Below are 25,000 nucleotides of genomic sequence, written 5' to 3'. Positions count from 1 at the left end.
TTTGTTTTAAACTTAATTCATTAATGTCATAAAAAAGCAGTACCTTTAACCCCCCCCCCAAACTCTTGTCGCAAAAGGAACAGAAAATGTCAGGTAACGTGGCGTAAAAGAAGCCAGCTACAAAATTCCACTTTGGATTACGGGACTTTTAATTTGTTTAAACAAATATCCTTCGTTCCTTCCTATTTCACACTTTACAATACATATATGTCAGTAAAGACACTATAGGGGCATATGGACATATTTTACAGGTAATAAAAATCTATTTCCCATCATCGATATTTGAATGCTAGGCGCAATTTTCCCAAATACTAACGTTATCGCTGCAAAATCGGTGAAGGGAACAAACGTTCTGTGACGTATGTGATTGAGATCTCTAAAAGTATTTAGGTGACTTGTAAAATACTTCGACATCATAATAACGTACAGTTTCATCAGATACTAAAATTTGGGTAAGGTTCCACATTATATAGTTGATTTAACCTTTCCTTCTTTAGTCCTTCAACAATAAGTTTCCACAGGCAATATACAAACATACAATTATATATAATTGTCTGATTAAAATTAACTAAATATTACTAAAAACGGATGATTCTTATTCTGCAAATAATCTCTTAAACAAGCTTGTGTCTTACTTCACTTGCACGCGTTTTAAGTGGTGTGACGCAATTCATTACAAAGTTCGCTTAAAGCTCAACGAAGAAGAGTCTTTTCAATCCACTCTTACGTTCCAATGCCACATGAAGTATACTCATTGTATGGATATCCCCAGCGACGTTCATGTCAAAATACCACCCAAACCATGTGATGTAAAACGTTTCCACTCAAGTGATTATTTTTGGAAAATTGTTTTAGCGTTTAAAATGCTTGTCGACTTGAGCAACGTTTGAAGATATAATTTTACCGACAATTTACGTTTACATTTTCTGTGTAGAGAAAACATTTTAAGCGCTAAAGCAATTTTCGTAAAAATCATTTGAATGGGAAACCCGACCAGTTACTGACGTGTTGTTTCCTCGCGTTTTTGGCCATTGGTAAAAAACTAAGCTACACTTATTATTGTCAGCAGCAGTTCCAATAGTTTTCATGTAGCCTCTTTAGAAGAAAATCAATTGGTGAATTACCTAAAAGATGCATTAGCCTGCTTATAAACTTCTTTTGAAATCTGTAACCTTTTGTTAATGCACAGGGACAAAATGTCTACATCTCCTATATTCATAACTTAACAGCTACTTCTCGAGTACAAATGTTCATTCATGTTAATAATGGTGTTTTTGGCTCATTTCATTATTTAGTCATAGCTTGGTAAACCTTAAGTAACATTGTAATACCAAGGCAACACTCGTGTTTAGAAGTGTTGAAAAAATGTCATTCAGTGAGTCCATACACGCACACAAACATTTATTACCACGTTCTGTATTTTCAGAGCCAGTTCAAACATAGGAATGTTTGCTTCACATCAAGTTTATAGTTAGAAGCCATGAATTCATATTTTGCAGAAAGAGGAGCAAGACATTTGTGTGATAAATGTGCCACAGGGAAAAGAACCTGCTTTCTATACAGTGATCAAATATTACAATAACATTGTGGTTGGTTATAAATAAACAGCACACTACATAGTTAGCAGCAGACACACACATACTTGTTTTTTTCACAAGACAACAATAATAGGTAACAAAGAATGCAGAGACAAAGACTTGCATTGACCCAATCCAGAAAACTACCATCTACTTGAACATCTACAGTAACCAATAGGTATAACTTACACCTCAGCAGGTTGAAATGTTAAAACCTTCCAGGTGAATACTAAATACCAACTACAACCCCCCCCCAAACACAGACATCAGTTATCATCGGGGGGTGGGAATCATCTACCAATGTGATCTGGTTTTGGATCCAATACATTGGGACTGAAACATCTTTATAGTTGTACAATGCCAGTCTTTGTCTCAGTGTTCCTTGTGTTTAAGCTGTTGTGATGAAAATGGTGGATAGAAGGGGGAGGTTTATCCAGCAACACGATAATTGACATGGATTTCTGGTTTGATGTCGCAAACCATCTTCAGCAGGTTGTTCAGTACAGCTTCCCGGTTTTGCTGGTAACTATTCTGGATGCGGCTCATCTTGTCCAGGGTCTCTTTGTCTACCTCAACAGCTGAGTTACCATGAGAACCCAGGGCCTAACAAAAGAAAATAAGGAAGCTCATAAAAACACACTTTATTTTACATTACATTTATGGCATTTAGTAAATGCTCTTATCTAGGAGTGACTTACAAAAATGCTGTCATGTACTCAGAGAATGCATTCTAGTTAGTACAAATAGATTAAGAAACCAAAATACTATTGAACCAATATATAGGAGTCAAGAATGAGTTACAAAATGAGCATAACAATTGCAATACTAAACAACAATAAGCTCTGATACCTGGGAAATAATAAAACAACAAATTATGTTCTGTTATTATGAGTAACATCACAGTTGTAATGATTTCCTCTATTGTGCATTTAAAAAAAAAAGCAATAGCCTTGGGATCTTGCCTGCCATTGAATGATGGTGCAATGTTATTTTCAGTAACAGACAACCTCTAGAGTTCTGCTTCTCAAAATAATAAGTATTAAAGCATTATAAACTGGGCCACACAAGAAGGATGTGTTTCATCTCAAGTCTTGGTCCTCCTAAGGTTTCTTACTTAATTCTGTCCAGGGGGTATCTGCTTGCCTCTGTCATCACTGGTTTACTCATTATGGATCTAGACCCCAACATTTGTAAAGTTGCCTTGTGACAACGCATGTTGTAAAAGCTCCGTTTCCACCAATGAGGAACTGGAACAGTTCCAGTTCATGCACCTAATTTTAGTGACCTTTTGGTGTGTTTGTGCCAAAATAAATAGGTCCCAGAACTTGAAAAGTTTGTTCCCAGCTGGAACCAAAAAAAATAGTAGATTCTTCAGCGCCAACCATGATGACATGCGGGGGCATGTCAAATTGTAGAGGAAAGATGAAGACACCATGATGACACACAGACAGGTCAATGGCATACAACCAGCACTTTAGGGCCACCCACATTTACCAAATAAAAAAAAATTAACAATATGTTGGTTTTGTAGACATAAAGAGCATAACGAAAATTCAGGCGAATTCTTGTTTCTGCTTTCTTGTACATAAAAAAAAACAAAAGAAACAAAAAAAACCCCTACATTGCTCCATTTCTCATTTCTTTCGTTTCCAATTCAGTGCATGAAAAAAAAAATAAAAAATGAGGGGTCATTTTTAAGATTAGAGACAGAAAACAAATGAACGAAAGGGAAACAGCATTTTGGTGTGTTGGTTATTTGACTTTGATTAGTTGGTGAAACTGTCAAATCAAGCCGTTTCCCTCTCTCGCTTTTTTTTCACAAACATTTTTCCCGTTTTCAATATTGGTTCTGAAAATGAAAATAAATTGACCAAAGGTACACAGACCTTCTCAGAAGCTTGTTTTTTCCCCCCTCTTTTTTTTTTTTTTACATTTGATTCTTTAGTAGTTGCTAAATTCTCAGACATGCATTTGTGAACTGAATTTTTTTTTTAAATTAATATTCCAATAATAAAACAAATTTTCAAATATACTCCTATGTGGCACAAAGTTTTGTGCGCTACTGAACATTTTAGACTGCTAGCACCAAAACTACCACTCAAAGCAAGTAAAGTCCTTAAAATAAAGTAAGCCCTTTCGCTTTCATTACAAGGCACAAAAACAAAAAAATCTGAAAACTGAGCAAGGAGTCTTTTCCCCAAAATTAATTTTATAAAAGTAGAAATAGAAAACAAGAAAAAAAGAATGAAGGAATGAATGAATATTCTTTAATATACCAACATGAAAAAAATTAATAATGAAGTTCTCCATTTTCAGATTTAGTTTTGAAAAGTCAGAAAATTGAACTAATAAATGTCAAAAAGACACTAGTTCATTTTAGCAGAAATTGCACCTAATGTTCCATTCATGACTAAGTGTGAAGTTTGCAACTTCCAAGTAGGGAAAAAAAACCCATATGGCCTGTAACTGCCTGAACAAGTCAGCTACAACACTGACCACAAAGTATATACTCCTCACTAAACCAAAGTACGGGTAATTTAGAAATGCTATTGTTTATATTGTTAAATTCCATACTTGTCTACTGAAAGCCAAAAAAAGCTCACTTCACTTCAACATCACAGTGGCCATAGTGCAAACTATAAACATTAAATAACAGCTTCTTAAGCAGATTTTCAAAAGGTGAGCATGTCTTCGTGCAGAATTTCTTGATCATACTACAAACTTCCATTAACAAGAAACTAAAATCAACTAAAATAAATGAAGCTCTTAAGTAGGAAGTTGCAAATTGAAAAACTCATCAGTGGAGATGTTCTAATAACTATGCGAGATACAAACTTGATGGCATATCCTATTACAGTGACAAGAGTTGGTGTTTAGCTTTTTCTTAATTCATTGAGATAATTATGTTAATTTCTGATTGTTTTATTTATACTAAACTATGTGCCTATAAATGTGATCTCAATGGGCCATGTACATTCAGTCACTCATTTTGCAGATATACTTTCCTTTGTTCTCGTTATCTTTGCAAACCACAGTAACAGTATAACAATTCTTCATTCTTTTCTCAAATCTCCCTCCGAATTTTAATAATGAAAAAAAGTATTATTATTATTATTTTTTTTTTTTTTACATCTTACACATTCTCTGACCAGAATCTGTTTATACTTGTTACCTCAAAGCCTCTAGGGAGGAATTTCTAGCACTACCGACTGTCCAAAACCTTGTTCTTTGTTCTTAAGGAAAACCCTGACTGCATTAATAGACTAGAACAACTGAATAAATGTTGCCTAATAAAAATGAGTCTAGAAAACCTAAATAGATGAGATTATGAAATGTCTCTAACTCATTTTTTTAAAAGACATTTGTCCCTATCGACAAATTACCACTCACCGCAGCCTCCTTGGTTTTAAACTCCTTTTCCCTTTGCAGACGGTACTGTTCAATCTCTGCCTGAGCTTCCTCCTTGGCTTGCTTCAGACGTCTGTTCTTCCCTGACACACAAGTAACATTCATTTGTGATATGATGTTTAGATTATATCGCAAATGTGTCAATCTAGAACCTACTCTGAAAATATTTTTTTTTAAGTAAAAAATAAAATTAAATCATTCTTCTTTAATTGACTACATGCAGGAAACATCTGACAGCAAAAGCAGAAACTAGATAGATTAAAGGGAACTGAGTAATTATAGCCTACTATGAGTCAATGCCATTGTAATAGTTGCCTTTTTGTGAATAGTTCTGTTCACCATCAATTAGTCAATAATGTCAGCAAGTTTCAATGACTTTCTTCAATTAAAAAAAAGTAAAAATCACTTAACACTTCTCAAAATTGGGTCATCGATTACAAAAAGTGAAACATTCCACAGTGAAGCAATATTAAAATTTCATTCACTTCTTCAGCTTGACACTGGCTTAAAACCAGTTCTTAGATTTATCATATCAGCGATTCAATGTACTTATTTAGTATGCTTTATAAAGGAAAACCCCAAATTGAGACTCAAGTATCTCACAAAACCAGGACCTATGTTTATATAAACAAACATTAAAACAGCTAGGTTAGCTTGATAGACCAATATAACCCGCTAACGAGAACGTCATGCTCCCGTTTAGTTCAAGATGGTAGCTAGCATTTTAACTGAAAAACGATCACCGTAATTACTATCTACATTGCTTTACTACGCAGCAGACTTTGTCTTAGTTTGCTATTTGATGGCGAAACAACCAGCTAGCTTGCTAAATCGGGCTCGCTAGCTAGCTGGCTAGTTGTCCATCTTAGTCATCGATTCATTCGACTCCAACATTCCTTAAAAAAATAATTTACTTACGTTTACGGGCTTCAGCGACCTTTTCCGCGGCCCGTTTTTCAGCTTGTAGCAACTGCTGAATACCCTGAGACTGGCTTGCCATTACTCGAAAAGATGTGAACTATGAATAAAAATTCCCCGAAGGTCGACTGCAAAAATTAGAGCTTGACAGAACTGTAGCTACGTCAGCTGACTGTGCGTCACGTAACTGAAGGTTGAGCAAAACCACGTGACATTTATTGATCACAGGGAGAAATTGCAAGCTATCTGCTTATATTTTAGTCACGGTATTCACATTTACTAAAATATATAGGTCCTAGTTGAATTAATAAGTATTAATTGTTTATTGAAATTACGCCTAAGTGAAAAAACACTGAAAGTAACAATAATACTTTTTTTATATGAGTTCCTTGTTGCCATCACATAACTCATTAGGCCAAGGCCAAGACTGCAGTAGATATAGTCTTTTCCATTCCCTGGTATAGTATCACGTTTTTACTTTTTTCAAAGGTGAATGTCATGTTTTCGTATATGTTTTTATTAGCACACATTTTCCTTTGCTTTTGATAAATAAATTATTTTGAGGTCAGCGATAATTCTGGTTGGGATGACATTTTAGATTACATATTACTTGGGCCAATGTTATGACAAGCTTGTGTGGAAGATACACGACTAGCATTACATGTGTGCCTGTTATTGTTTTACGTACAAAATGTGATTTATTGATTTAGAAGTGATGTTGGCATTGCTTAATCATTGAAAGGATTGCACCAGTAACGGAAAATACCTGGTCAGACAACACTGAAAAAATAGGTAAGCCTCAGAGATGGGGTATGTCTGTTTTGACTACGTCTATAAATGGAAACTAAAGAGAAAATGTAAATGCTTAACAAAACAGTATTATTTCCTAGAGAACCTATATCGAGTTACTTATGAGCTGTAATCAGAAATACTTTTTAAAAAACCATGTTAGTTCTGATGTTCATTTCACGAGATTTCATACCTATTCAAGGGCTTACAGGTTGCGCAGAAGCAGCGACAGAGGCCCTGGGTATTGCTGTAAACGTCATGATTTTAAGGCTCGGGTTTTCAGCAATCCAGAGCGGAAACCCCTCCCGAATCCCGAATCCCAACTCCGGCAACCGAGCAAAAGAAAAGAGGAATACCGAGGAATCAGGAAACACGGAGAAACGCAATAATAAATAACTTAGGTAGCTAAGTGAGTAAACTATTTTACTGTATAACTATTTATTTATACAAAATCGATGTTTAGCTGGTATGAATTTAGTTAACCCATACTTTTGTCTTACGCTTTTTGCTGTTTTCCAAAGGGAAAGGCCACACAACATTAGCAGGTTTGCTAGTTTGGTTAACCGCTAGCCTAGCGTACTAATGTTAGCGAATCTCAATAATGAAAGACGGATAATGTTAATAGTTTAGTAAAACCAACTAATTATGCTGCACTGTAATCTACATGAACTATAAGTTTCCTGGGGATATTTTACGCACAATGCCAAATTGATTATATGCTGTTTCCCAATTAATAGTAAGCGTCGCACTAATGTTCATTCGAAATATAGCATTGGGAAACTGTCCGTCAGTTTGCCTAGATAAACGTAACCTAGATGATGATTAAACGACATGTCAAGATAGTCAAATCGCCTATGTATTTTTCCTTGCCACACGTTTATACTGTAAATTCGGGTCTTTTTACTTAGCTAGCTGGGTTACTTTTTTCATTCTTTTTGGGATTGGTAAATTAGTTAACCCAACTAACCTAGCTAGCTGCTTAGTACACTGCTTACTCCCAATGAGGGTGTTTGCAGTTGGCTAGCTATTATAGCTAGCTAGCTAGGTTAGCTAATAACAAGTTAGTTAACTAGGTAACTAGGTTAGCTAGCTATCTGGCTAATAATATAATGCAAAGTAACTTGGCTAGCTAAATTGTTATCGCTAACGTTAATAAAAGTCATGTTTACCCCTGGTAACACTGAACGTCTGTGCTAGTTAGTTATCGTCACTGCGTAAATACGTATAAAATAGCTAATTTAGCAAATTTACATATTAATTTGTCATAAATTGAGTAAGATGTCTAATGGAGTTTGTTTATTATTTTGTTTAAAGAAACTTGCTGTGTTGGTCTAGCCAAGCACAATTTATTAAGCAAATGTTTACCTGGCAGAACTGTCGCAAATGGGTTTAATTTCTCAAATACAAATATTTATCGTCAGTCACTGGCACGGTAAAGTTATCTGGCTTGATAGTCAACCAAGACAATTAGTTTAAATATGGTCAGGTAATTTGACGGTGCAAAGTAATCTTATTATTTGTAGTAGATGCTACACCTTTTTCAACCCATTATTTGTCCGTGTACATACACAGAAACGCATAACATGAGATCTATGGATACTGATCACTTTCTCAAGGCAGTTCTGAACGTTAGGCTAGAGAATGTCAAAGGGCTTGAAACAATAAAGGTCTAGCTAGGTCATTGTTTACATTGTTATTTGTTTTTCATGAGTCAAGCCTCAAAGTCTAATACAGAGTAAGGACATTCCACAGCCAGTTAGCTCAGTAGTACCATTCAATTGGCAGCTCCCCCTGCAAATTAGATCTGTAGCACACAGCAATTCCTTATTGAGGTGAACGCCCACCAATATATGCCTAACCACTCTGTGTTGGGAGAGAGGATTTTAAAGATGAATTTGAGAAGCAGTAACTGTGAAATTATATATTTAATCCCACATAGTCTATGATTGTAGTTGTAACCTATTTAACCATCTTGCAAAATGATCATACTTGAGACCATATATTTGGTTAGTGCTAGATGGGTCTTGATGTAGGATTTTGCTGCAGTATGGCTTTGGTGATTAAGGAGTTTATGTGCTAATGTTCTTTTTTTTTTTTTTTTCTTTTTTTTTCCTTTTTTAATAATCCCAAACCATTTCGCATTTCCTTCCCACCCCTCCTTTTTAATTTTTTTTAACCTTTTTAATGTTCATATGTGTGTGCAAATGCATAAACAACATTCATCATCGTGTTCATCCAAAATTCCTGATTTTCACCTATACCCCTACACATAAACCAAGTGAAGACAGTACAGAAGGGAGAAACAATAATGTACTTTTTTTAGTGACTGTATTTGCTAAAACTGTGTTAAGAGCAATTTAAAGTGCTGTACATGCCATTAGAATGTAAAGATAAAATGAAATAAAATGATGATAAATGTATTGCCAAAATATTTTTATATGAACCATCCAGATTTAGGTGACTATATTTTTGTCAGTATAGCCCCACTGTTACACTGCTATTGTAAAGGCTTGAGCTTTATTATCAATGAAGTGTGTAGCTTCTTTTGATGTTTGGTTAACTATTGGATGTCATCATCTGATTTGGATACACAATATATAGCTATATAGAGATTTTATAGCACCATTTTGGGAAAATGTCAGCTATGATAACCCTGTCTATACTTGTGTAATATTATTTCAGGGAAGTAAGCTTAGGTTGATATGTAAGCAAAAGTTGTATTAATTAATTAATATGTGTCAATGTCAGCCAAAATGGTCATTATACATTTATTGAAAAGGCCTTGGTAGTTTATCCTAAAAGCATGTTGTCTGTCATAGAAATGTTTTATATTTTATGTTCTATTTGCTTGGCTTTTGGGGGTTCTTTTGAGGTTTTGTTGTTTTACGTACAGTTTAATTATACGTGCCTCTTCGCCTGCAAATGAAGAAAAAAAAGTAGATTGTTCAGTAAAATCTCACTCTGATTTTACCTCGCTTTCAGCTGCTTGACAGATCTTGTGTCTTACTGACACTGAAACCACTGGCCATTTTGCCTTTTGGGATTGTCATAAAAGGTTGGAAGCCTGTTGATCTATATGTCTGATTTTTGGATGAGCTTTAAAGTTATGGCTGATGTAGCCATGTGTATGTATTCATACATGGAAAAGATAAACTGAGGTTTTTTCACGGTAGGCTGTTTGCTAATCATGTTTTGTAAAATGAAACTAGATTATGGCATTTGAATGTTCTGTGATTCAAAGAATAACTTTGGGGTTAGCAACTGAATTTTAGAGCCATATTCAAAGGAAATATCAGTTAATTTCCAAAAGGCCGATGTTTTTTTATAATCATGAGTGATCTTTAAATGCAATAAATTTATCTTTGCTTCCTGATGCAGAGTAGCAGAAATTAATTTGCTTTCTCATCAATTTTAACATTAAAACTAAAACCAACTAGCGATAGATATACTGTAGTCCAGGCATTTCTTTACAGTTTACAAGAAAAACAAATTAACTATTTTTCCCAACTCTAACACAGTACTGAGCTATGCTAAGTTGAAAAGCTGCTTGGTTAACTAAATTGACTGTATTTGTGACATGGCTACTCAAACCTTCATCTGCTTCCTGAGAACAAAACATTTTGTATTTATTATATTTCACATGTCTTAATAAAGTTGTGCAGATAAACATTTTTGAAATTCTATAAGTCACTTTGTTTGCAAAGGTTTTGGGCTGTGTTCACTCAAGCCTGGTTTGCAGACAGGGCTGTACTGGAAACACACTATGGTTAGAGCATTATTCTGATGGTCAATTCCTGAGTTCAGCCTGTTTGTCACTCTTTAAATAGCAAAATCAACCCTGTGCTTATTTTGTATCAGGCAATCAGTTTCCTCTCAAGATAGCCATTGATTCTATAGGAATGCTAATAACATGTTTGTGGTTATTCAGTGAAAAATATGTGGCGCTTTTTTAAAAAATTCTTTTTTATTTTTTATTTTTTTAAGTGTACAGAATCTAAATGCATTTTAATTTCTGATAAATGTCTCTAGACCTCTACTAAATAGGACTGCACAATCATTTGTTGCAGTTGTAATATATTTGCTTAAAGCTGTAGTCATATAGGGGCAGACGATACAAACATGGTAACAAAGAGCCAGCAGGACATGATAGCCAGCTGCACATGATTTATTTAACATCTTCTAACCATATTCTAACTTCATTAATTATTTGCCACATTATTTGCCATTATACTATGAGACCACATTAGCTTCCATTGTTTAACTGAACTACACTGTACAACTTCACCCCCCCTGCAGCACGAGAAATGCAGACCTGAGACTTTCCCCCAGTGAGAGAGAGAGAGAAACTTCCTTGTGAGCAAGATGGGATTCGGTCGTGACTTGCAGAGCGCCCATGATGGCCTAATTAAACTGCAGGACTGGGAACTGAAGCTGCTGGAGTCGGTGAAGCGCTTTATGACCCTTCGTGTAAAGAGTGACAAGGAGTATGCCTCACTCCTGCTCAACATTAGCCAGCAGGTGGACAAGTATGATAACTCCTCCCAGATTCACTACATCAGTAACGTCTCTAAGGTAACAAATCTTTGGCCGTGGAGCAGCCTAATTTCACAGCTAAACATGTTTTATACATCAGTTGGATAGTACACAGCATGCCACTTTTGTTCATTACTTTGTGGTACTTTGGTGCAGAATGATCTAAAGGACTATTTCTGCAAGTTTGGTTCTGTTCCTGGAAGTGAGACCAGATGAAGTTCTGTTTTTATTGAGTTGAAAGCAGGTGGTTTTCCTTTTCTCCTGTCAGTATAGAGCATTGGGACCACAAAACTGTTCAAATAAATTAAACTAAACTGTCATATTACCATCACACTTCGGAATGTGTAAGGGTGATGATAGGAGTGCAATGTGTCAGAAGTGATGCCGCTCTGTGGTTTTCAGTCATGGGCTCACATGGTACAGCAGACAGAGCAGCTGAGCAAGATCATGAAGTCTCATGCAGACGAGCTAAACTCTGGCCCACTGCATCGCCTTACCATGATGATCAAAGACAAACAACAAGTGAAGAGGAGTTACCAGAGCATCCACCAGCAGATTGAGTTTGAACTGAACAAGGCAAGTCCAGCACCAGCTTCACCTTTCAGTCAGTGTCTAAAAGGCAGTGGCATATATTCATCTGTGTTCTTCACCATGTATGTTTTTTTTCTTTTACATTTCAAGCACATGCATCAGGTGTTGGTGAAGACTAGGTACTTTTTAATTGTTTTCAGGTTACGAAAACTGACCTTGAGAAGCTAAAAGGTACCTACAGACAATTAAGTAAAGATGCGCATGCTGCCAAAGAGAAATACAAGGAGGCAATTGTTAAAGGTGAGGTCTCCTAGTTCACCACTGGAAGCATTTTTTTTTAGCCCCATTGTATTTATCTTATCCAGTTAGTGCCCAAACAAAGTATTGTCTTTGAAATATTTGTTCATAGTAAATGTGCTGCTGGACAGTGGGAATATGACATCCACATGTTGTTACCATTAATATTAGGCTTTTTGTCATCAGTGTAGGTGGTAAATAGACATTAGTCAGACATTTGCAGTAGTATGAGACTGCCTAAGAAAAGTGCTTTTTTTGACATATGGAGATTTATCTAGCAGGGCAGAGGTTCAAGAGATGGCCAGACCATCATTAACATGCTTGGTCCTCTTCGAAGGCAAGGAGCCAGAGAAGGCACGTGAGCGCTATGACAAAGCCACCATGAAGCTTCACAACCTGCACAACCAGTATGTGCTAGCAGTGCGTGGTGCACAGCTGCACCAGGAGCACCACCACCAGAGTGCACTGCCACTGCTGCTTGACTCACTGCAGAAGATGCAGGAGGAGATGGTCAGCGCCCTGTGAGTCCCATGCTAGTCCCATGCTGGCTGACATTGACATGCAGGCATTTGATCTGGTTGTGTTCAATGGCATTTAGTTGCATTCACCTTTGTGATGTTATAAATTTGCAGAGGACTTAAAAAAAATACTTTGACCAAAATAAAGAACTGAAATATAATTTTGCCCAGTTTGCATGCATGGTATGATTTGGCTTTTACACTCAACCATGAGTAAGAAATTGCTGTTTTAAGAGTGAGTTGGTAAGGAATGACTTTGTAAGGAATATGACTTCATAGTAACTGACATGTTAAAAACTGACTGTATAGTGATATTCTGCAAAACAGATTTTCTTAGCTATATGAATACATAAGCCATTGGGGAAAGCTGCTGACATGGTATATCTCATACCCCTTTTGCTGTTCTATAGTCTAGACTAAAGAAGAATTTTTTTTTTTTTTACATCAATTTTTTCCTCATTTTATATGGCAGGGTGGCTTTGTTGGATTTCAATAGGATTTTTGCTCTTACAATGTTTTTTTTTTAATCACAGAATTTCCATATAATCTTAAGTTAAGATATAAGAACAGAACAATTGAAACAGCTTCCCTGACTTGACGCTAAGCCTAAATCGTAAATCTGGGCTATATGAAGAACATTGGCCAAAAATGTTTTTTGTCTATTGTGGGGAGACTTTGATTCTTTGTTTTTTAAATTATATTAAATAAAGTTTTATATAAATAGGACAACCAATTATCTTGTTTGTGTGTTTTTTGTTTTTGTTTTTGTTTTTTTTACTTAAAAGAAAAACCTGCAGTCTCATTGATATTGTTGGTCTGTTTTTTCTGCTTTTTCTAGGAAGGGTGTCCTGGAGGAGTACAGTGAAATCACCAGCCTTTTAACAGATGAAATCGTGAAGGTCCACAAAGAAATACACACCTCCATAGACCACATTGATCCTTCGTCAGAGTATGATAACTTCATTGAAGTGTATGGGTATGTGAAAGAAATCAAACACAAATCCTAACCAATGTTCATTGTTGTTTTTTTTCTTATTACTTAAATATTACTTTATTATTTTCTTATTACTTAATTACTTATTTAATTTATTTTCTTAGGTCCCCAGAAACCAAAGAACCAAATGTAGAATTTGATATTTCACTATTAGAGGAAACTGAGAATCTACAAGCCAACGAGATACTATGGAATAATTTAACTGCAGACAGTTTACAAGCAGTGTAAGTTCAATTTATCTACTCCCTTTATTCTCAGAACCAAAAGGAACGATATACGTTTCACATCTATGAATTTCGGATAGCAGAGCTATTTTGAGTTTTAAGACCTTAGTCTCTAGTGTTATAATCCCTTTCCTTTTTCAGAATGAAACAAAAACAAAATGGGGGAGGAAAAAATACCCCCCCCCCTTTACATCTTTAATACCAGTGTTTAAAAGCAATTTGCTGTTGTCCAAAAATGGAGGATTGGATAGCTGTGTTCTAATAGAAATGCATTAATAGAGCTATTTGTTTATAACTAACCTCTTGTCAGATTTAAGCCTTTATATGGAGCCGAATGTTCATACAAATGTGTACTGATGTGTTCTAAGGCTGAAGTCTACAGGCGAGGAGCTACTGCTCACCCAGCAGAGTCTGCGCAGTAAAGAGGACCTCATGCTAGATCTGCAAAGCAAAATAGAGGAGTCTGCCAAAACCTGTGAGAAGAAGTCTGAGTATGTAGAGCTCACATTTATGGCTTTGACAACCACTTTATTTGTGATACTATGATTTGTGATTCAATGCCTTTCATATAATCAAATAAAGAAGAGAGATGAATTACCTCTTATGAATGATTTATCAGAAAAATCAGAACATTTGTCACATATTTGCAAAACAAACTACCATAGAATGTTGTTAATGCTTTAAAAACAGGAACGCATATCAGATGTGCAGATGAAGAGTTTGTGGTGAAAACACCCACTTGGAGCTGTTGTGAAGGAGGCCATGCATTCCATTCTCTCTCTCTTGCGCTCTCTCTCTCTCCCCCTTTCTCTCTCTCTTTTCCTTTCTCTCCCTCCCTCTCTTTTTCATGTCTGTCTGTCTCTCTCTTACTGTAGTTCTTCCTGTCTGAGAAAAGTCAGGTTTTACACCGTTTGAACTTGATTTGTGTAAAGTCTGGGTAATACAGAAGAAATTAATGCAGTGTAATCACTTCATTCATGCTAATCTTCTGAAACACACTAGACACAAACAGTAGTCCCTGTCCACTGAGGTGTGAATGATAGCGTGTTGTCTCTCTCTCTCAGCACGGTGCTACTCTTGAGTCAGAGGCAGTCACTGGAGGAACTTAGACAGACTGTGCAGCTGCTGCGCTGCTCTGAAGCCAAACTGAGCTACCAGAAGGAACTGCTCGAGCACAAGATGCAGGAGAACGAGGGCAGGGAGCCTCCGCATGTTGTCAACTATGAAGAGGATGCACGATCCGTTAACTCAGTGGTGAGGCTTTTTGCTTGCACTTTTTCCAAATGACTGCGCACCAAATTTCTTTTCCTTAGGCTAAAGGAATTTTTAATCCTTTGATTAAATTATATGTATAAGTTTTTTTTTTTTATTTATTTCAGGATTTGGCAAGAAAGTGAAAAAGGACAAAAGCATAGCTGTTGCCATTTTAGCAGCTAATTCTGGCACTGAGCAGAGTGGTGTTTGTGTGTGTTTGTGTGTGCGCGGGCGGGAGGGCGGGAACCAGCAGCGATGGTACTGGATTGTGGACATTCTGGTCCTGATTCTGGAAACCTCTTTTGAATTGTCATCATGTAGTTGGTTTTGCTCTACATTTTATTGCCATTGTCACAGTTTCAGTCTTTTCAGTTGATTAGGATTTGAGCAAAGAGTTGATTTGGGTAGGTGTGGGGGGAAAATAGTAGCGTAACAGTACTTTACCTGAGTTGATGTGGGCATTGAGAGACAAACTCTCCTCACTGCCGCCCTCCTGCTTTCCTATATATATATGTTAGGAACATTTCGGTGCCATTTTTAAAGACATCTTGGGGAGCATTTTATGCTTACATTTCCACTATTTAAAGCTCTCTCCATGGTAACCATGAGCTGTGTTTTTAGATGGGAAGAACCTTGTAGCTGGTTTGTAACTTACATACTCACTTGCATTTTGCAGGCTTCAGATTATCCACAAGTGAGTGGTATTAGCATCCAGCTCAACTGGAGTGGATACGATACCTGAAGGCACATACTTTTACAGTAACAGATTATGTGTATAAAGTGAAATGTTGGTTGGCATTGGGTGCAGTTGCTGCTGCAATGTTAAAGCAGTGGAAAGGTTCCCTAGAAAATGAAAATGACTACAGGTTTAAAAAAGCAACAGGGGTGCTGTGCTTGTTCAATGTACACCTTTTCTTATGTTTTAGGATAAAAGTAAAGACAGGATATCAAAGTTTGACACCCTTCGTCACTCCATCGCTGGCATTATCCGCTCACCAAAGTCTGTGTTAAGCTCATCTTCCGTAAGTATTGTCATTTATTCTTTGGCAGTTTCAGTTTTTATTTTCTACTGGGTTACAGTAAAATATTTCTTACAATAAAAGTATAATATATTACTTTAAAATGGGGGGGGGGGATCTCTCTCTATTTCTCTCTCCACCCCAGTTCTTTGACGTTATCCCCACCAGTGAGAAGCCTCTTGGGGACCAAGAGTGGTACCATGGGGCGATTCCTCGCACAGAGGCCCAGGAGCTGCTCAAGCAGCAGGGAGACTTCCTGGTGCGTGAGAGCCATGGCAAGCCAGGTGAATACGTGCTCTCTGTGTTCTCAGATGCCCAGCGCAGACACTTCATCATCCAGTTTGCTGATGTGAGTACTGTTTCACAATTGGTGTGAAGTTAATAATTAATGTGTCATTATGAATTACAGATGGGTCATTGTTAATTTTTAGTACATAACACCCCATTACTAAGACATATTGGCTGCTTCACAATATCTTTTCCTTGAGCAAGGTAGGGTCGTGATCTTGGTTTTTTTGTTTTTTTTCCCAGAATGCCATACTTATGACAACGTTTTGTATGTTTACTGCTGTTGTAGAGGATTGGATGAGTGTTTGTTGCAGTCTTGATATATGGCCTCTGTTTGACAGAATCAGTACAGATTTGAAGGCACTGGATTCCCCACCATTCCTCAGTTAATTGAACATCATTACACTACAAAACAAGTCATTACCAAGAAGTCTGGGGTTGTGCTCTTAAATCCTGTCATAAAGGTAATTACACTCTAGTTTTTGAATATTGTGTCTAGGCAGTTATGAGCTATATCAGAAAATATATTTTACTTTGAAATGTTTTCTAAAATTTTGCTGCATTTGTATGCCAGTGCTTCATTATGCTCTTTGCAGAGAACATTTACTGTTTTTTCCTGCTCTAAAACACCTGTTTTGATTACACAAAAACACATTAATGTGCAATACATGAAATCCACAGAACTGTAATTGAGAGCCTTTATATCTTGTTAATTGTCAAATATCATCAGTAACATGCTGGCATGCTGTTTTTAATCTTGGCTTCAGTATTCTTGTTAGACCAACTTTATGATCATTTATGAAATTGTATTATTTGTTTGTTTGTTTGTTACATTTTTTTTAAATACAATGCTTTTAAGAAACTATTCAGATACTCATTGGGAAACACTGACAATCACTTAATGACTTTTTTTTAAATATTATTTTTCAGCCAGCTCTAAAAATGCTCTCTCACCATACAAATAGTGGTGAAAATATGAACAATAAATATACTGAAAATATGTACAATGCATTTATTGTGTATCATGCTGCATCACAAATGTCCAGTTTGGTTTCATATCCAGATATAAGATGGAGTGCATTACTTCATGAGTAATGACAGACATTACGAATCATTTGCTCAGGACCGTTTTTATTGAGACCATTACCAATGTTCTGTTTATGTCTCTATTACCACTACTGTAGGTGTTGAATAAGGCTTTCATAGCTAGTGAATGGAATTGCTGTTTGAAGTTCAGTGTTCATATATATTTGTGTGAGACAGATGTTTGATTTAGATCCATCTGATTTGAGCATATAACAGGTGCACTGTGGCTTGTGTTGAACAGTATGTTCATTTGAAACATTTGCCTCTATATTCCAAGTTCTTTGTTTCCTATTTTAGATGAGTTACTTGCATAACTTGCACACACTGAATTTTGACACATGTGGTTTTAAAGAAACAAATGAATTTGTATACATAGCATCTGACTAATTTATTTTTGTTTGTGTCTTTCAGGATAAAAAATGGATTCTTAATCACGAGGATGTTATTCTTGGAGAACTTCTAGGCAAAGTATGTCCTGTAATGTCCCTGTAATTACCCTGTAAATGAATGTGCTTCTATCCTAAGGTGTTGTGTCTTTGAGGCATTTTTGATAGGACTCTGATAAAAAGATCAACTGTTTTAGGGCAACTTTGGTGAGGTGTTCAAGGGAACGCTGAGGGACAAGACTCCTGTGGCTGTTAAGACCTGTAAAGAGGATCTGCCTCAAGACCTCAAGATCAAGTTTCTCTCAGAGGCCAGGTGCTGCTTAGTTAAATATGCTAACAAACAAATACTTGAACTAAAATATTTATTTAACTGAGGACATCCTAATTGATCCTCATTACATTTTTCATTTTAGGCCAAATTATCATTTTTATTTGGGATATTACTTCCTCTGAAGTGCATTATACTACCACTTACACACATCACTGTCAAATTTAAAAAAAATGTTTCTTCTTTTACAAGGATCCTTAAGCAGTATGATCACCCCAACATTGTGAAGTTAATAGGTGTCTGTACACAAAGACAGCCCATTTATATAGTGATGGAACTTGTACCAGGTACGGTCACTACCAACTGATGGAATTGGAAAAATAATTGTAAAAAATCATTATAGTTTACATAGAGCTGGTTCTAATGATGGGGTACTATCTCTGGACAGGTGGGGACTTTCTGTCTTTCTTGAGGAAGAAAAAGGAAGACCTCAAGACAAAGCAGCTGGTGAAGTTTGCGCTAGATGCAGCTGCAGGAATGGCATACCTGGAGTTAAAGAACTGTATCCACAGGTGAGTTTGGGGACAGTCAGGTAATCTGATGGTTTATCTTCAGGTCTATTTGTGTCCATTGTAAATGCTATTTAATTTTGGTAATTTTCATTTACAGACTACCAATGACACATTTTTAAATTTTGATGTAGACCTGTAGAGAATGTTTAAATAATTATCATGTCCAATATTACCACCCCTTCATAATTGTGCCCTGAATCATAAGCAGAGGACTAGAAGCAGAGATGTCTTATATAGTGTAGGATGGATAAAACTTTATTTATCCTGAAGCAAATTGCATTGTCACAGATTACACAAGAGAAGACGTACATTAATAAGACATACATTAAATCAGAATAAATAGGGTAGGATTGTAGAAGTGAGTTACAGAAGTGTGGTACAGATGAATTATAAATATTATAAGAGTTAGCTGGGTTTATATACATATGAAAATTATGCACATGACTTATGCAAGAACAGCTTTGGAATGTGTTCCAGTGACTGCAAACATTAGTATTAGTAAGAAACATATTAAGTGGTAAAACATATTAACTGATAACACAAGTGAGAAATGTCTATATACATAAATGCTTATCTTCATGATATAAATAAGCTGGAAACTGATTATTGCACTAATGGAGTAGATAATAAGTGAAACTGTCAGAAAAAAATATTAACAATAGGAGGCACAGTGACAAAATTAGTCAGACTAGAGTGTAAAAATAAAGTGATAACATTAACAGTGAAATCATTATAGTATAAATGATAGTATGAACTGGACATGTAAGAGTATGGTGTAGCTCAACCCAGTTCAGACAGCAGGAGTGTCCCTGCACTGAGGAGACTCGTTGTTGAGTCCTATTGCAGTGGGGAGAAAAGATTTCACACGACACTCCTTTGCACAGCGCATCTGTATCAGTCTTCTGCTGAACATCCTTCTCTGTTTGTCCACTATCGTGTACAGGGGGTGTGATGCATTGTCCATAATGGCCAGCAACTTATTAAGAGTCCGTTTTTCTGCCACAACCTCCAAAGTGTCCAGTTTAGAGTAAATAGTTTGCTATAATCTAAAATATAAAAGTATTAGAACAGTGTGAAATGGCATGTTTGACAACATACTATTTCCTAATTTGTTCTGTGAGTGTTGCAGACTGGTTCATTGGTTGTGATGCCATACCAGCTTGTATCTGAAGGCCAGATCTGTGAAACCTTTATGTAAGAGACATGCCAGATGGTGCCTGAGCTCCCAAGTTACAGAGGATTGATGTGTGTTTTAAGAAGTGTGTGTGTGTGGGGGGGGGGGTTGTTTGTTTATTTTTGTGTGTTTGCATTTGTGTTGTAAGGTATATAAAGCTATTCTTATGATGATAGCATGATGGCACTAGACCATAATAAATGCCAAAGTCAAGTTTATTTATATAGCGCTTTTACAACAGCCATTGTCACAAAGCAGCATTACACACAGTGCTATCCTTATGGTTACTGTATAGCAACATTGAGTGTACCTCTTGAACTTGTAGAGGAGCAGTCTGGCGTCAAAGTGGAGGGAAGGAAAGGGGTTGTGATGCATCCTGGGAAAACGAGGAAGGAAAAGACAGAAGAGCGGAGCCAAGGGAGGCTTCAGCAATTTCTGCTCCTGCTAGAGGACATGTGGGTGGGAATTACCAGTAGACAGACATGGAAGTGGTGGATGTGTTGACTGAAGAGCAGGGGGGAAGGCAGTATTTAAAGGATCAAGAAAAGATAATGGAATAGGAATGTAATGAAAACTAAGGCCAAAAAAGAATCTCAAGGGGGATAAAATGTGACAGTGAATCTGAGGATTTCACAATGACACTTTCAAGTTATGTATTTAGCACATTTAAAGACAATAGATGCCACCCAAAGTGCTTCCAATAATTCCAGGAAACGTAAATTAAAAACAGTAAAACAGAACAAGCAACAATCCTTGCATGCCTAAAAGACTCAAATACCTGGGTAAATAAGTAGGGTTTCAGGCTGGATATAAAAATGTCTGCTGTAGGAAATGATCTTTATAAAAATAGTTAGCTGTTCCATAATTTTTTAATTCTGCCACAGAAAAAAACTTTAAAAAAACCAAAACAATTTAAAGCAATTTATTTTGATGATTTTAACTGGAAAGTGGACAAAGGAAGTCAAAAATATGCCATGAAGCAATTTAAATACAAACAATAAAACCTCAAACTGTATTAACCAGAGGAGGAAAAATAGGACAGGAGAGGCTTTCTATTTTCTTGTTACTGGTCAGATGTCTAGCTTCTGATTTCTAATCTCTTAGTAAGAATCATTTTTCCTCAGTTATGGAAGGATGTCTCCTTAAACAATTGTAGCGTTTTACATTAAATTAAAGGCAAAAGTGTTAATCAGAGCCTGAGGTACTCTGTTACAGAGGAAAATGTATGTGGGAGATTTATTTATTTTTGTGTGCTTGTCTTATTTGTTTGTTTGGGTTTTTTTGTGCGACATGATCTCCTCCCTTAACCTTAATGAAAAGAGCTGTGCTACATTGAGAACTAAAACGTTGGATGTTACCCTCATTCAGAAGACACAGGATGATGGGAAGATGCTGTTATTAAGCCACAATACCTCCAATAGTGCAAGAGTAGCTATACTTTTGTCAGAAACCTTTTTTTTTTTGCCACAGATATGAGTATGAGGAAGTCATGGGAGGATGTTTTAAAATTATAGCTAAATGTGAAAAGTCTACATGGTTTTATTTGTAATAATGCACCAATTGTGACAAAGTAGAAACATACATTTCTGAAGATGTTTGTGTGTAACATGGAAACTTTAGTTTTAAGGAGACGTTAATTGTCCAGTCTTTTGAGCAAGAGATGGCATAACAGCATATTTTAAATAACCCCATAGAGATCCAGGAGCTGGCTGACATGTGACATATTTCCAGACATTTAGGTCATGTACAATAATAACTGTATGGTAATAATGCTGTTATTTTTGTAATTCTGTTAAACGTGCATTTAACACAACACTGGTTATTGATGCTAATTTTAGATGGTTGCTTAATTGTTAAATGAGAGCAGCTGTTTCATTGGTTCACCCTATGTTTCAGACACTTTAATGTTGTAAGTTTGTTTAATAAAAACTTGTAGGATTCATCAAATGCATTAGTTATCCTTATTTGTATTTAACAAAATTACCCATTTATCTGTTTTAAGGTCTGTTTTTAAAAAATTTGGAAGGTACAGGTGGTGATTTAATGTTTGTAGTGTTTTAAGAGCCTTCTGAAAGTGAAAGTTGTAAGTTCTGTAGTTCAGTGAATAATCTGCCTGGGTACAAAAATGTATGGGATTCAAGAGGGTTGCTCTTTATTATTATTGAGTGTTATTTAACCTTTAACCTGATTTGTAAAGATTGCTAAAACCCTTCTCTCTCCCTCTCCCCATTCCTCTCTTGTGTTAAAACATTCCCCCAACATTTAGGAATGCCAGCAAGCGTCACCTTTGCCGAAGCTCACACCTAGTAGTAATATGCAGACACCGATACCAGTTGTCCATCTATAAAAATAGAATACGCTTCTTTAGAGAGGGTCTGAGGATCTTCTGTGTCTCCAGGGACCTGGCTGCACGGAACTGCTTGGTGGGAGAGAACAACCTGCTGAAAATCAGTGATTTTGGAATGTCGCGGCAGGAAGATGATGGCATTTACTCATCATCTGGACTCAAGCAGATACCTATCAAATGGACTGCACCAGAAGCACTCAACTATGGTAAAGCTGTTGAACTTCTTGAGTCCACCCAATAATAACAGGTAGTAGAGCGTTAGTATTAAGTGATTTTCAGGTCTATTTAGAAGACTGCAAGGCTTTTAAATTCTTTCTTAATACATATTTAAAAGCAAGCTGTTTACTAGATATTTAGTTTCACTAAGTATATGTTTATTGGTTGAGATTTTGGGTTGTTAGATGTGGATGTACTTCTACAGGGAGATACAGCTCAGAGAGTGATGTGTGGAGTTATGGGATCCTGCTTTGGGAGACTTTCAGTCTTGGAGTGTGTCCATACCCAGGCATGACTAACCAGCAAGCCCGTGAACAGGTTGAGAAAGGTACACTTTTTTCCCCAGGTTTCACACTTGGCATTGATTTAGTAGTTGTATGTCTGTTCATGATGTCTGTTCCTCTTACTTTGCATAAAAAATACCCATGTTCTTCATTCTTATAAAGATTTAATATATATTCAGATAGCATGTTTGGTTTTAATCCCACTTCTGATTTGGTTCCCCCCCCCCCCCCCCCATCCAATGAATGAAGGTTATAGATTGTCTTGTCCACAAAAGTGTCCAGAAGAGGTCTACAAGATCATGCAGAGGTGCTGGGATTACAAGCCTGAAAATCGTCCCAAGTTTGCTGAAATTCATAGGGAAGTCTATTCAGTCAAGAAAAAATAGCTCCAAATTAGAATGGGTAAGAGACCAAACCCATACTTCTCATCAAGGTGATTTTGCCCCTTACCCACAAAGGCAAATATCCAGAATGCTTTTTTCCCACCATGTGATCATCACTAAATTATGACTGTAGTACAAGAGTACTCTAGTACTTCTTGTTATATATAAACTGACTATGAATTGCCTATTTACCAGCTGTTTTTAAAACCATTACCAAGGAATTAGGTCTTGGTTTTGCACTGTTCTATCAAGTATATCAGTATTTCTACTTAAATGCTCCACTGTACTCTAGATACTATGTGTGCTTTCATGAGTTCAGTGAACTGCAAGTAACTTCAGGCAGATGGGTAAAGTGTAAAGGCTTTGATCCTGTTTAGGCAGGGGTGGAGGAAATATGCCATGAAGCAGCTGAAGGATACATTCCACTTGCTGTATGGTGAATGATAAATCTTCACCAATACTAAAACTCAGTTTTGGACAGTTTGGATGGTTTTGCAGTTACTGTAACTAAGTACAACGGATCGCATATAACATACAAATCTCTTATTTGATGGAGGCCAAATAATGCTTTTGCCTCTAAAGCAATTTCCTGTTCTTTGTATCTCCACAGAAAATCACTTTTTATAATATAAAATTATATAATTATAAATTACTCTTCCCTGTGTGGTTTTGCTTCATGAAGATTAATGCTGAGGTACCAAATTAATCAGTTTCATTAGGTAGCTTAGCTTGCCTTCCAACATATTCCTTTTTCTTTTGAAAGAATAATATACTGTGGATTAATTTAAGTGCAATTTATGAATAGTGTTAAAAACAAAAGGTTGTGGCTTTAAATCTAAACAGCCATTCAGTGACGTCATTCTGAGTTATCTCTTTCTGCACATAGTTAATTGAAACCCTTCCAGAGATGCCTTTTTTCTTTACCTATGGTTCTTTGCTGTGAGGTTAATGCATGCCATTTGGTATAGGGGATATTCTTATTGATCTCTAATGGTCTGGTTTTCTATTAAGCCTAAGTTGTATATATACGTATGTTTCTGTAAATACATATCTTTGTTTAAACCAAAGCCAATTTCGAGCACAAGTTATCAATATGAACATGGTTTAGTAGTTTGTGCAGTATCCTATGGTAAGCCTATGGTATTTCTCTTTTGCAAACCTTGTTTGGACACTATTAACCATGTCAGGAAATGCAACAGTCCTTATATGAGATTAAATTCCGAGATGAAAACTACTTTGTTTATTCAGGTGCCATTTTGTAAAATATGCAGCCATCTTATGATTGCCAGCTGTGCTGCTTGCCTGATTTTCTATAAATTCCATGTCACATAACTTTGTCCTTTCTATTTGTCTTTAAAATAAATCGAATGACTGATTCTACAAGGTTTACTCTGAAGAATTCCTTTTGTATTGTGTAAATACTTTTTGTAGATTCTATATTGTAAAAATTTTCTAGCTGTTTAGGTTTTTTCAAATACTATCGTCAGATTACTATGCCAATATCTTTCCAGTTTTCTTTGTCTAAATATCAATGTACTGCCTCCAACAATGATTAAATCTAACAGACAACAGTATAGCTAGGACAATTGTGAGATGAGAATATGTAGAGTAGAACCTGTAATTAGTGATTTCCTCTACCGCTTTTTACACGTTGTTTTGTTACATATTCATAGTCTTGGATGTGTGTAAAAGGATTCGCCATGCAATGAAATGCATCTTCTAGTACAATTGTCAAGGCTTATAATTCATATTCGATACTACTGTATCATACAGTTCTAGGTTCTTTCGTCAACTTATAGATATTACCAATGGATTCTGATCACCAAGGTGATTTGTGATTCATCTTGAAGCTGAGCTTACATCACTATAACTACTGCTAAGTGAGCTCTTAAGCTTTTTCTTTAAACTTTAAAGCAAATATTATTTTATGTTTT

General features: G+C 36.2%; 3 protein-coding genes across 12 annotated transcripts in view; 1 reads left to right on the top strand and 2 right to left on the bottom strand.

Moving 5' to 3' along the window:
• Window positions 1-112, bottom strand: part of slc31a1 (solute carrier family 31 member 1) — an 8,750-nt gene extending 8,638 nt beyond the window's left edge. Inside the window, exon 1 of the mRNA XM_027002090.3 lies at window positions 1-112. This exon is cut by the window's left edge and continues 44 nt beyond it. The gene's annotated coding sequence lies outside the window, so the exon portion shown is untranslated.
• Window positions 113-1,386: 1,274 nt separating this feature from the next.
• Window positions 1,387-6,081, bottom strand: atp6v1g1 (ATPase H+ transporting V1 subunit G1). The gene is made up of 3 exons (XM_027002060.3): window positions 5,904-6,081; window positions 4,968-5,068; window positions 1,387-2,180 (listed from the first exon to the last, which is right to left on the bottom strand). Exons 1-3 carry the CDS (start codon window positions 5,983-5,985, stop codon window positions 2,007-2,009), a joined length of 357 nt encoding a protein of 118 aa, XP_026857861.1. The 5' UTR covers window positions 5,986-6,081; the 3' UTR covers window positions 1,387-2,006.
• A 302-nt stretch (window positions 6,082-6,383) lies between these two features.
• fer (fer (fps/fes related) tyrosine kinase) overlaps window positions 6,384-25,000 on the top strand; it is a 19,210-nt gene continuing 593 nt past the window's right edge. The window contains exons 1-20 of one of the 10 annotated variants that reach the window (XR_014125144.1): window positions 6,391-6,695; window positions 6,895-7,101; window positions 10,989-11,264; window positions 11,628-11,801; window positions 11,957-12,056; window positions 12,391-12,574; window positions 13,410-13,547; window positions 13,670-13,789; window positions 14,158-14,280; window positions 14,854-15,043; window positions 15,970-16,065; window positions 16,208-16,411; window positions 16,692-16,814; window positions 17,848-17,904; window positions 18,020-18,135; window positions 18,343-18,437; window positions 18,539-18,662; window positions 22,103-22,145; window positions 22,235-22,389; window positions 22,605-22,727. Coding sequence is in view for 7 of the 10 variants with exons in the window: in XM_027002112.3 (XP_026857913.1) it covers window positions 11,055-11,264; window positions 11,628-11,801; window positions 11,957-12,056; window positions 12,391-12,574; window positions 13,410-13,547; window positions 13,670-13,789; window positions 14,158-14,280; window positions 14,854-15,043; window positions 15,970-16,065; window positions 16,208-16,411; window positions 16,692-16,814; window positions 17,848-17,904; window positions 18,020-18,135; window positions 18,343-18,437; window positions 18,539-18,662; window positions 22,103-22,389; window positions 22,605-22,727; window positions 22,933-23,069 (2,601 nt within the window). In the remaining 3 variants the exon portion in view is untranslated. The other 9 variants (XM_027002113.3, XM_027002112.3, XM_027002110.3 and 6 more) reach the window with 9 other exon arrangements.

The sequence above is a fragment of the Electrophorus electricus genome, chromosome 8, assembly GCF_041902795.1.
Source record: "Electrophorus electricus isolate QZ-2024a chromosome 8, ASM4190279v1, whole genome shotgun sequence".
NCBI lineage: Eukaryota > Metazoa > Chordata > Actinopteri > Gymnotiformes > Gymnotidae > Electrophorus > Electrophorus electricus.
The sequence above is the reverse complement of the archived record's forward strand: the minus strand, read 5'-3'. Positions and strand labels throughout refer to the sequence as shown.

Bases quoted from the DNA above. Each gene is read 5' to 3' on its own strand.
- atp6v1g1 (XM_027002060.3), bottom strand. From the start codon at position 5,985: ATGGCAAGCCAGTCTCAGGGTATTCAGCAGTTGCTACAAGCTGAAAAA. The intron at 5,069-5,903 runs GTAAGTAAATTA...CTTGTGTGTCAG, and splicing joins GGTCGCTGAAGCCCGTAAAC to GGAAGAACAGACGTCTGAAG. The intron at 2,181-4,967 runs GTGAGTGGTAAT...TTCTTTTGTTAG, and splicing joins TTAAAACCAAGGAGGCTGCG to GCCCTGGGTTCTCATGGTAA.